Source organism: Triticum urartu, chromosome 7A, assembly GCF_056163025.1.
Source record: "Triticum urartu cultivar PI428250 chromosome 7A, HENAU_Tu73, whole genome shotgun sequence".
Taxonomy (NCBI): Eukaryota; Viridiplantae; Streptophyta; class Magnoliopsida; order Poales; family Poaceae; genus Triticum; species Triticum urartu.
In genome coordinates this window covers 140,734,476-140,745,847 of record NC_141879.1, presented here as the reverse complement: position 1 = coordinate 140,745,847, position 11,372 = coordinate 140,734,476, and the positions used below count along the sequence as shown (strand labels likewise).

The window sequence follows — 11,372 nt, the reverse complement described above, 5'->3', positions numbered from 1 at the left end:
TTTGTTAAAGCCTTGGGTCAGGAGGATCCGTATATACGTGGTTTAGGTTACTTTTGGTTATGAGTATGAGCTTGTCGTGTCTTTAGATAAAGTGGTTCGTGCTTAAGTGTAGGGGTTTGTTTTGACTGGAGGCTATTTTTAGTTTATAGGGTCTGCTTCTTGAGGTTTGTCCTGGATATATGCCTGAGCAGCCTGGCTGGTATTCTAGCTTATGTGTCGTGTTCCGGGGTGTAGTGAGTACGTCGGTTGATATTTGAATTCATGTATATTTACAGGCTAGGTAGGATGAACAATTGTCAAGTATTAGAAGGTGAATTATGCGTTCTGTTTCCTCGTGTGCTGATCTATGGTCCTAGGGCTTTTATTTTGGGTGATCTGCTTCTTTTGTATGCTTTTTTCCCTGTCTGGGTGCTTTGTGTTGATCTTCTGAACTGAGTGATCTAACGTTTGTTCCTGGTTTTTTTCTCTTTCTTGTGTGGAGTGGGTTTACTTTTTGATGGGTACTATCTATGGCAGGATGTTTGCTGTGAGTTGTTCGTATGTGCATCTGTTGGATGCCGTCGCCTCTCGATGCCGTTTGCCATTCCACTCATACCTGCGAGAGGTTATGGAAGATGGTGATTTGCTCGGTGGAGTCGAGATTGAGGTTGATGTTCCTAGGAGAGATGCATTGACAGTCAGGAGGTTCTTCTGGTCCCAGGCCAGTGTGGGCTTGTCCATTTATGAAAGCGCTGCTTTCCAGGCAATTTCTTTTCTGCAAGGGGTGTATGGGTTTGTTGTGTTGGATTACAATTATAGGAGTATGTCTACTTATCGAGAGCTTGCTCGCTCTGCGGTGGTTCTGGCTGTGTCGCTGGTCAGGGCCACGCCGCCTGTTGCACGTGCCAATGGTTCCATCGTTGTGGATGACATTGATGTTGTTTCGCAGTGACAGATGCTCCATGCTGCCTTAGTTACGGTGGCATGTGCTTTATAGCACAAGTGTAGGGTTTCTTTGGTTTCCCTTTTCTTTTCGATGGTTTGTTTTTTCACTTACTCTAGGTGTTGTGTGTTTGAATCATTATGTATATGCTGCTATGTGCGGCTGGTATGTTGTACTATTTAACTATTATGTTCATCTGTACTAATTGACATTCAATAAATCGTTAATAGCTTCTGCTCTTTTATCTTTTGTGGTTCTGGTTCAACCTTTCATATCATTATACTCTGTCTTGGCATACGTGTTAGTCTTACTGCCCGCTAATAATGCTTTATTATTTGCCCTATCTGGAATTTTATGTTTGTGTCTGTTGTTTTGTATTGTTCAGTCTTGGATTGCCATGCTACCGTATGGTGGGGTGCTTGTCTGTGGGTGTGTTGTTGTCTAGGGCGGTGTTTGTATGGCGGGTCAGAGGGGCGATGGTCGTGGACGAGGCAAGGGGTGTGAGAGATGGGCTATCCGTGGGCGTGCCGGTGCTGGCCTAGGCGATGATGCCCCCGTTGGATGTGGCAATGGCTCGGGAAGGGGAGGTGCCTCTGGCCAGGAGGGGTCCTCTGCACGCAGATCTGTGGCTAAGCGGGGTGGTGCCCAGAGACGTATACCTGACACAGGTCATGTGATTTTGGTTGGGGACTTTGTTGGCAGACGAGGTTGTGTCGTTACTGGGCAAGGCGATGTTGCCCGTCCACACGGGGTTGGACGGGGTGTTGCTGCTTCTGCGCGGGGCCATGGGTTTGGTAGGGGTGTGCCTACTGCTGCGACCCGAGGCCGTGGCTCTGGTCGTGCTGCTCCCGCTGCTACGGCGCGGGGACGCGGCTCTGGTCGTGGTGCTCCCGCTGCGGTGGCACGTGGACGTGGCTCTGCTCGTGTGCCTGCTGCTGCTCCCATGCGAGCCCCTGTTGCTGTTGCGAAATTGTACGTGCCGCGCGTGCCTCCTGGATTTCCTCCCCAGAAGCGTAAACGTATGTCCTGTCTCCTTCCTGCTGAATTTGGTTATTTACTGGGTTGTTGTTTGCGGGTGCTAATCCTTTCATGTTTCCCGTGTTTGTTGCCCCGTCTTGGGTGATAGTTGGTTTCCCTATCTAAGTTCATCTAAGACGACCTTGAACCGCAGAAAGCGTAGGGTGAGACTTGATTTGCTTCGTTCTGGATACGCAGGTGCTTGTGGTGTTGTAGTTCCATTGTTGGTTGTTTATTTGTTCTGTGCGTTGTCTTATGTTAGTTTGGTTTTTTCATTATAGAGCATACTGTTTATGGTCCCATGCCAGAGGATTGGCGAGGTTACTCGGTTGCGTTTGCTGAGTCCCTTAAAGGTATTAGTCATCGGTTACTGATTAGCATGTTCGTATATGTGTGTTTGTTGTCGTGTGGTTTATGGATTTTCCTTTCTTCCATGCCTCTTTGGGGCAGTTAGCTTCCTATGCAGATAAGTCGTATTACGGCCCTCCAGATTTCTTGTGTCGGTATTGTGGTGCCTCTTTCTGGTACAACGAGCGGGTGAAATCGAAGTCTTCTTGGATGAAGTGCAAGATGGTTTACTATCTCTGCTGTAAGGGCACTAAGGTTTACATTCCTCCTTTTAAAGACCCCCCGGCTTATCTCCGGGAGCTGCTTCGTTTTGATGGAACTGCTCGTGCAAGAAAATTCCTCCGAAACATACGGCAGTACAATTGTATGTTCGCTTTCACTTCGATGGGTGCTACTATTGATCATTCATTAGATGGTACTCGTGGGCCTAAGATTTTCCAAATAAGTGGACAGGTATCCCATCGTATAGGGTCGCTCTTGCCGAAAGGCGATGGTGACCCTAAATTTGCTGAGATGTATATACATGATCCGTCTAACAAGATCGAGCATAGAATGCGTGCTTTAAATCCAGACGATAAGCTCGATGGAAATATCGATAGGGATATAGTTGTTGGTCTAAGGGACATGCTTAATGACTTCAATCTGTTAGTGCATACCTTTAGAGAGGCGAGCAGTATTATAGAGAATCCTGGTGATGGGCCTATTGAGGAAATTTCGATTTGTATAATTGGTCCTTCGGACGGTGATGGTCCACAGTATAGCCTGCCTACTACTGTTGGGCTTGCTGCTTTGATTGTTGGCGATTTTACTGGAGAGAGGTCTTCCCGGGACATAGTAATTTCTAGCCGTTCTGAAGGTCTTAAGCAGATCTCTTCTTTGAACACTGCTTTTATGCCTTTGCAATACCCATTGCTTTTTCCTTATGGAGAGAGGGGGTTCCAGATAGATGTTCCTCATTTGATTGTCCTTGCGGATGATGATGGCGATCATGATGTCCCAGTTGATCCTGTCCATGAGAGTGCGGTAGAAACGGGGACTACCTCTGGTGTCCTGATTGCTCGGACTCCTGTGGTGGATATAGGGTCTACTTCTGTGGATATAGGGTCTACTTCTGGTATCCCACGTGGTTGTCCTCCTCCCTCAGATATAGGGTCTATTCCTGGTGTCCCGCGTGGACATCCTCCTCCCTCAGATGTAGGGTCTGCTTCTGGTGTCCTGGGTAATTAGCCTTATGCATCTGATACGGTGTCTACTGATGTCCCAATTGATCAGTCTCCTGATGGTGGGAAGAAAAATAAGATGACCATGCAAGATTATTATCGTTTTATGTGTCATTATAAGGGTGATCAGCCCAATCCATACCTGTGCTATGGCCTGCTGTCTTCTCAGTCCGTTGTGGATGCACGTGCATGCATCAATGAGAACAGGCTTTGGTATATATTGAAAAACCAGGACATGCTTAGGGCTGAACATTTGCAAGGTATAACCGATGCCATTAATGAGGGGTGTGTTGATAGCACTCTTGTTGGGAAGAAGACCATTCTGCCATCCAGCCACATCGCTGGTCCCCGTTATTACAAGGAAAATTTCCAAGACGGTCTTGCCATATGTAGGGTGCACGGTGCTCCTGATATCTTTACTACTTTCACCTGTAATCCCAAGTGGCCTGAGATCACTACGGCGTTGGAGCCAGGGCAGAAGCCCTCTGATAGGGCGGATATAGTTGTTAGGGTGTACCATATGAAGCTCGTGGAGTACTTGGAAGAGATCAAATGCGGAAAGGCTTATGGTCCTATCAAGGCTGGTACTATGTTTTGTCTTTGTGTTTGATTACGCTGCATGTGCTGTTGTTTGTTATGTTTTTTCCCCTTGGTTGTGTTGTATGATAGGTCTTGCTTCTCACTGGTGTTTTGTGTGTCTCTTTTCAGTGTTGTATACTGTTGAGTTCCAGAAGAGGGGTCTACCACACGCACACATATTGGTTTGGCGGGTAGGTGATCAAGGTGAGATTGGTGTTGAGAGTATAGATTCCTTTATCTCTGCTGAAATACCTGATCCCTTAGCAGACCCCTTGGGTTATGTGTTGGTTTCTGAGTTTATGATGCACGGGCCCTGTGGGAAAATGAATGATAAATGTGTTTGCATGAAAAAGGGTTCTTGTTCAAAGCATTTCCCAAAAGAGTTTAGAGATGAAACGATCATAGATGACAAGGGATTTGCCTTATATCGACGTCGTAACGACGGTCGGACCATCTTTAAAAACGGCCATTATCTTGACAATAGGCATGTGGTTCCTTATAACATGGCTTTGCTTAAAAAGTTTCAGGCCCACATTAATGTAGAGTGGTGTAATAAGACTCAAGTGATGAAATACTTGTTTAAATATGTCACAAAGGGCGCTGATTACGCTAAGGTGATGTTAGAGCGTTTTAAAAAGGCAGGTGTGTATGGCGATGGTCCTGTAGATGAGGTGCAAGAGTATCTGCATTGTCGTTACATTTGTGAGTATGATGTGTTATGGCGTATATTTGGTTTCCCAATACATTGTCGAATGCCTTCTGTAGAGAGGTTAGTCGTTCACCTGCCTGGCATGAATGTTATTCGTTACTTTCCTCGTGTTGATCTTACCAAGCTTTCAAATTCTGAAAAGTTGAAAAAAAATGTTGACTGAATGGTTTGTTGCAAATGAATTGTATGAGCATGCCCGTTCATCAACTTATTGTGATTTTCCAATTGAATGGACTTGGGACTCTGTGAATAGATCATGGCACGAAAGAGGTGGTGGTGAGAAAATTGGTCGCATATATTATGTTTGTCCTACGAAAGTGAGTTGTACTACTTGCGCATGCTCTTGATGATTGTTAAGGGTGCTAGATCTTTTATAGACCTTAGGACGTATAATGGATGTGTGTACGATAGTTTTAAAGATGCTTGTGCTGCCAGGGGTTTATTAGGAGATGACAGTGAATGGTACATGGCGTTTGATGAGGCTGTGGTTTGGGGGTTTGGAAATCGTCTTAGACAATTGTTTGTCACCATGCTCATAAATTGCCATGTTAGGGATGAGAGGGATTTTTTTGAACGCTATTGGTTGAGCATGGCGGATGATATCCAACATGCGTTGTTTTCTGTGATGGATAATGAAAATTACGAGGTTCCTGTCGATAGGCTTAGAAACATGCTTCTTGATGAGCTGGCTGGCATATTTTTAAAGCATGGTTCTGATATTCATGAGTTCAATTTGTTGTCCCAAACGCTTGATGATATTGATGCCCCCTTCATTGATAATAGGTTAATTCATGAAGAAATGTCGTACGATGCTGTTTCTTTGGCTAGAGAGGCGCCTGCCATGTTTCGTAGTTTGAATGCTGATCAGATGGCTGCTTATAAGACTATTGTCGATTGTGTTCGGTCGGGTGGTCTGGGTTTCTTCTTTGTTTCTAGGTATGGAGGTACTGGGAAAACCTACCTTTGGAGTTCAATATGTGCTTTACTTAGAGGCGAGAGAAAGATAGTACTTACTGTTGCATCATCGGGTATTGCGTCTCTGCTGCTGCCCGGTGGAAGAACCGCTCATTCCCGTTTTAAAATACCAATTAACATTGATGATGATATGGTGTGTGATATTAAAAGAGGTTCTCGCCTTTGCAAGTTGTTTGAAGCAGCGTCTTTAGTCATTTGGGATGAGGCGCTTATGACACATAGGATGTGTTTTGAGGCTGTGGATAGGACGTTGCGTGATGTTCTTTCTGCACATGATGCATCGCGTGCGGCCCTCCCGTTTGGTGGACTGATCATGGTTCTAGGGGGGACCTTAGACAGATATTGCCGGTTATTGAAGGGGGTACTAGGCCTCAAATTGTTGATGCAGCCATTACAAATTCTCCGCTGTGGCGCCATGTTCGTATGTTGTCCCTTACAATTAACATGCGATTGGCTGTGCCGAATGCAGACGCTAGGGTACAAGAGGCTACTTCTTTGTTTAGTGGATGGGTCTTAGATCTTGGTGAGGGGAAATTGCCTTTTACGAAACGGGGCGATGAGACTGGAGCTTCTTGGATAAGAATACCGGATGATCTGTTGGTTCAAACTGATGGTAGTCCGATATCTGCCATCGTTTCTTCCATTTACGATGACTTTGTGGATAATTATCTAAGACCTGACTATTTGCGAGAGAGGGCCATTCTAGCAACGACCAATGACTTTGCCGAGGAAATTAATGTTCATGTTATGAATTTGGTTCCAACTGCTAGCAGAGAGTATTTGAGTGCTGATTCCGTAGATAGCTCTGGAGATTGTGTTCAAGAGGAGAGTCTGTTTTATCCTGTAGAGTATCTGAATACTTTAAAGATCATTAATTTTCCATGCCACAGGCTTACTCTTAAGAAGGGGGTTCCGATTATGCCGCTGAGAAATTTGAGCCAGCCGAATGGTCTTTGTAATGGCACGCGTCTTATTGTAAAAGACCTAGGCGATCGCGTTATTGAGGCTATTATAATGACCGGATCCCACGTGGGTGATACCGTCTATATCCCTAGAATTGAATTGTTGTCAAAGCAGTCGAAGTCGTCGTTTGTGCTTCGACGATGCCAATTTCCAGTGCGTGTGTGCTATGCCATGACATTCAATAAAATCCAGGGCCAGACGCTCTCTTCGGTTGGTGTATATCTTAAAAAACCTATCTTCACCCATGGCTAGCTATATGTAGCAGTGTCTCGTGTTACCTCCAGAGATTCCTTGAGGATCCTTATAGTTAACGATGATGGCACCTGTGGCTCCGAGACGAAAAATGTTGTCTTCCCAGAGATCTTTCGATCTGCTGGGATGACATAGTGCTCGTGCGTATTTGTATTTTGTGCTGTGTATGGTCAGGTTTTTGGTAATCTACGTGCTTCTTCTGATCGGGCTTTGCCTGGGTGTTTATGTATAGCGATAGGATTCCTTGTATCCAAGGTCTTTTTGTGTTGTACTTTATTGCTGTAGTTCTTTTACATGATGATGATCTTCATCTTATCCATGTCTATCATGCTTTATAACATTTGGCCATTTTGCCTACTCTTGTGCTGTACTTTTGTTGTGTCCTTGCTGCAGATGGATATCACTGCTTTGGCTGGACTTGTCCCGGGAAACAGCCGTCTCACTGTCCGGGTTTTTGTCTCGCGGATGTGGCAGCATCGTGGGGACACTGACGTTGGGCCCATAAAGCACATCGACTTGGTCCTTCTGGACGCTGAGGTAGTTGATTTGTCCTTATGGCTTGTGTTGCTTGCCATTTTTACTGTTTAATGTTGTTTGATGATGGTCCAAGGAAATTACTGCTTTTCCGTGTGAGTTCATGACATTTGTTGATGCTTTATCATTCTGTCTTACCAGGGTAACCACATATATGCTGAGATCTCTGAGAAGAAGGTTTCAAAGTTCATAGATAAAATTGTCGAAGGTTGTGCATATGACATATGCCAGTTCCTGGTGTTCCCCAATAAAAACTATTTCAAACCCGTCGATTCGGTGAACATGATCAGGTTTAATAGATTCACCACTGTTGACCCAACCGCTGACACATACCTTGAGTTTCCATTCTGCACCTATTCGCTCACTGAATTGGCCCACCTGCCTGCGCCACTCGAGAGGCCTCCTTTCTTTACAGGTTAGTTCTTTTTGTTGTGGTTGCTTTGTTCTTTGTATGACCGTTAGCTGATTTCTCTTCATGTGGATTGTAGATGTACTTGGCCTCATTGTTGGCGTGTCAGACGCCATGCAGTATCATAGTTCAAGCAGGGCCGAACCTTCTGTGAAACGAATCGTCACCATTAGGGATCTCAAGTCTGCTGTCGTGCTCCCTTAGACATCTGCTATGAATTCCACTGGCTTAGACTGTTATGGCATTTCATCAAATCCGTGCTCTGTCCTATGCTCTGTGCAGTGGGTATCAGATAAATGTTGTGCTCTGGGGCGAGCGTGCGACGTCGTTTGATGCGGAGGATGTCATCGCAATTGGTCAGACTGGGCCGGTCTTTGCTTTGTTCGTTGGCACTCTGGTCAAAAACTATCAAGGTCTGGTCTTTATCAGCTTTGATGATAAACATCCTGTGTGTTTGACCTCCTGTGCCAATCATAACGCATGTTTTTGTCCTGTATGTAGGTCGGAGGGGGGGTTAGTGGAAGTGCATCGTGCCGGTGGTACATTAATGATGACATCACTGAGATAATAGATTTTCATGCAAGGTTCGTTGTCTTTCCCTAGAAAAATATTCGTAATACATTGTTTTGACATTGCTTCATGTGTTGTTTCATGCTTTTTTTTCTCTCCTAATTACAGGCTCCAGGGCAAGTTCTCTCCTATAGAGAAGATACTTTTACCAGGACAAACAATGGCTGAGGTGGTTGCACATGTTGAGATGGAGACTAAAACAATGGCTGAGCTGCTGGCTTTAGACATTTATAAAAACAAAGTAAGTCACTTCAATATACTTATCTCATCTGACGAGGGGGGGGGGAGACTTCCATTGTTTTGGTGGTTGACCTGGCTATTTTGTCGTGCGATGTAATTGTAGGATGCCAGTTTCTTCTCATCGGTTACATTGGCTAGGTTCAGTCCTGGACAGCACTGGTGGTTCATGTCCTATGAGAAATGTCATAAGTCTTCCCAGCCATATGGGTCTGACTACAAGTGCAATGATCCAAAATGCTCGTGCACTGATGCACTGCCAAAGTGCTGCCTCATGTGGATGTCCATTGCAATCTCTATAATCTTATTTTCATTGCCCTTAACGCATTTATATGCTTTGTGATAGGTATCGCATCTGTTTCGTGGGGGCTGATGACACAGGCGAGGCTGAGTTCGTTCTATTTGATAGAGCAGGGAGGGATATTGTTGGCAAATCTTTGATCACCCTACTCCGTGAAGGGCATTCTAACCGAATGCCTCTTAATGAGGTTGTTCAAATAGCCCGTGGGGTTGATGCCATTCCCCACGAGCTTTCTGCATTGACTAGCCGGAAGTACCGATTTGTAGTGTCTATCTCTCCGAAGAGCTTCCATCCTGAGGCAGAGGATAGCTCGTTCCAGGTCAACCGTATTGATGTTCCAGTGGAGAAGGGTTCCCGTTCCACGGTTGAGTACCGCAAGGCTGATTCGTCTGAACAGTCTGAGAGTGGCACGAGTCTACTGCCTCATGATGCTGCTGCTAGCTCACCTACCGTGCTTCCAGTCGAGTCCATACCATCACTGACCACTATGGATCTCCTGTCTGTTGGCCAGTCAAATGTACAGATCATATCACAATGGAATGTTGTTTAGTTGTTCTTTTTTTTTCTATTACTTTTGACAGGCTAGCTTCTTTGTCTTTGTTTATATTCCTGTCAGGAGGCTTGTACTCCTAGAGTTCAGCCTGGCCGTGGTCGGGCCTCTCCGGCATTTGTCAATAAAGCGTAAGTGATGCAAACGCACTGAAGATTAGCCTGCTCTACTTCCTTGGGAATACTACGTTTCAAATTTTCAGGTTAATTTGTGTTAGGTTTCTGAATTGCAGTGCCGATGGAAAGCGAGTGGCAAACGATAAGGCATCCAAGACTACTGTGCGTGCGGCTCTGCTACCTCCTGCTGCTAATGAGGTGCTTGCTCTCTTCTATCGTACGGCTAACAAGATGATTCGGGATACATTGTCTTAATTTAACATGTTGGTTCCTGTTCGTTTTTTTCCATAAGGTCATGGATCCGGATGCTGATTATGAGGCCTTGAGTGTTGATGGAGATACTTCTTTAAGGTGCTTGCCCTTTTCCAGATATTTTGGATTGCTTGTTGTGTGGCTTGATGCGGTTCCGTTTTGTTGTGCTGAACTGTTGGTTGTCTTTGAAGGGTTACTAATGCAGAGGAGGGAGGCGAGGATCCCAGCGCCAAAAAAAGGCTTAAGCTCTAGAGCAGCTAGTGCCGAATGATCCATCCTTTTGGAATGTATGTCTTCTCCTTGTCTCTGTTGTCTATTTGTTGCCGTGGTGCGTGTGCTGTTCTTATTTTGACTTCGCCTTTTCATGTCTCAGGCTTGTGATGGTTAGCTACGGACGTACGACGAAACCCGGTTTGATGATGTCCGTGGTGCTTCATTATGTGCTCAACGATGAAGCCCCTTCTTCGTACGGCCCCGTCTACATGAAGCCCTGTCACTTAGTATATAATCTCCTCTTTATTTCATGTATGCGGTACGTGACGCGTGTACTTTCAAATTTGAACGGACCTATCTTATTATGTTCTGCTTGCTGAATGTGTGTCGCCGATGATGTGGCAGAGTAACAGCAGACTCAGAATTGTGTTGCTTATGGTTGTTGTTGGCAGATGACCTATATATATATATATATATATATATATATATATATATATATATATATATATATATATATATATATATATATATATAGTGTTACTATTCATCACCCAGGATGTATATATATATATATATGTGTGTGTGTGTGTGTGTATGTGTGTGTTTGTTGTCCACTGCTTTAGTCACGTCTGTGGTGTTCATGTCTTTGTATCAAAAAAGGGCGCATACATGTATTTTGCATCAGTTTCCTTGCAACTTTGTTACGTTGGCATTGCTCCTGTTCTGATTCTTCTTTATACATGCATGCATGATACTGATTGCTAGATGTGCTCCTGGTTTGGACACCCGACGTGTACCTTTTGTTAACGCGCATTAATGGTATCGTTTTGTTTCCTGTCTCTGACTGGTCTACTTACAATGCCTTAATCAAGATATTTATTATTTTTAGGAATATTGTTTCATGGGAGATTGTTGTTTTCCTTCTTTTTTGATTAATTTTCGTTTTTTCCTTACATGCACAAAGATACAAAATAACGTTTTCTTAAGGACTATTTATATTTTTATATATACTTATCGTTTTCTTATGATTATTCCTTTTTTGTAGGATCTGGATTAGTGTTTCATTTTATTTATTTTAAGGCAACATCACAAAGCTTTTATTAAATCATCATAATGTTTACAGGGATTATTGTTTCATGGGGAAACCGTTGTGGCACACGGTTCATTTTGCCTGGGTCGTTCAAACTGCGTGAGGCCAGGGGCGC

The 11,372-nt window shown here is 44.4% G+C and overlaps 2 protein-coding genes across 2 annotated transcripts; both read left to right on the top strand.

Annotated features, from left to right (window-relative positions):
* The first annotated feature begins 1,865 nt into the window (after window positions 1-1,865).
* Window positions 1,866-10,206, top strand: LOC147958611 (uncharacterized). The gene is made up of 18 exons (XM_087532214.1): window positions 1,866-1,947; window positions 2,042-2,166; window positions 2,202-2,292; window positions 2,394-3,334; window positions 3,560-4,091; window positions 4,216-4,301; window positions 7,379-7,522; window positions 7,661-7,934; window positions 8,008-8,110; window positions 8,211-8,341; window positions 8,437-8,512; window positions 8,607-8,739; window positions 8,842-8,999; window positions 9,082-9,553; window positions 9,653-9,717; window positions 9,819-9,900; window positions 9,995-10,053; window positions 10,146-10,206. Exons 1-18 carry the CDS (start codon window positions 1,866-1,868, stop codon window positions 10,204-10,206), a joined length of 3,615 nt encoding a protein of 1,204 aa, XP_087388340.1.
* LOC147958612 (uncharacterized) lies at window positions 5,133-6,287 on the top strand. Its single transcript, XM_087537150.1, has 2 exons — window positions 5,133-6,086; window positions 6,240-6,287. Exons 1-2 carry the CDS (start codon window positions 5,133-5,135, stop codon window positions 6,285-6,287), a joined length of 1,002 nt encoding a protein of 333 aa, XP_087393276.1.
* Window positions 10,207-11,372: the final 1,166 nt, after the last annotated feature.

What these genes read in the sequence shown, in the direction of transcription:
- LOC147958611 (XM_087532214.1), top strand. Translation starts at nt 1,866, where the DNA reads ATGCGAGCCCCTGTTGCTGTTGCGAAATTGTACGTGCCGCGCGTGCCT. An exon ending in AAACGGGGACTACCTCTGGT is followed by an intron (nt 3,335 to 3,559) that starts GTCCTGATTGCT and finishes CCAATTGATCAG; the next exon opens with TCTCCTGATGGTGGGAAGAA. An exon ending in CCGGCATTTGTCAATAAAGC is followed by an intron (nt 9,718 to 9,818) that starts GTAAGTGATGCA and finishes TCTGAATTGCAG; the next exon opens with TGCCGATGGAAAGCGAGTGG.
- LOC147958612 (XM_087537150.1), top strand. Translation starts at nt 5,133, where the DNA reads ATGCTCTTGATGATTGTTAAGGGTGCTAGATCTTTTATAGACCTTAGG. An exon ending in CGTTTGGTGGACTGATCATG is followed by an intron (nt 6,087 to 6,239) that starts GTTCTAGGGGGG and finishes TGCCGAATGCAG; the next exon opens with ACGCTAGGGTACAAGAGGCT.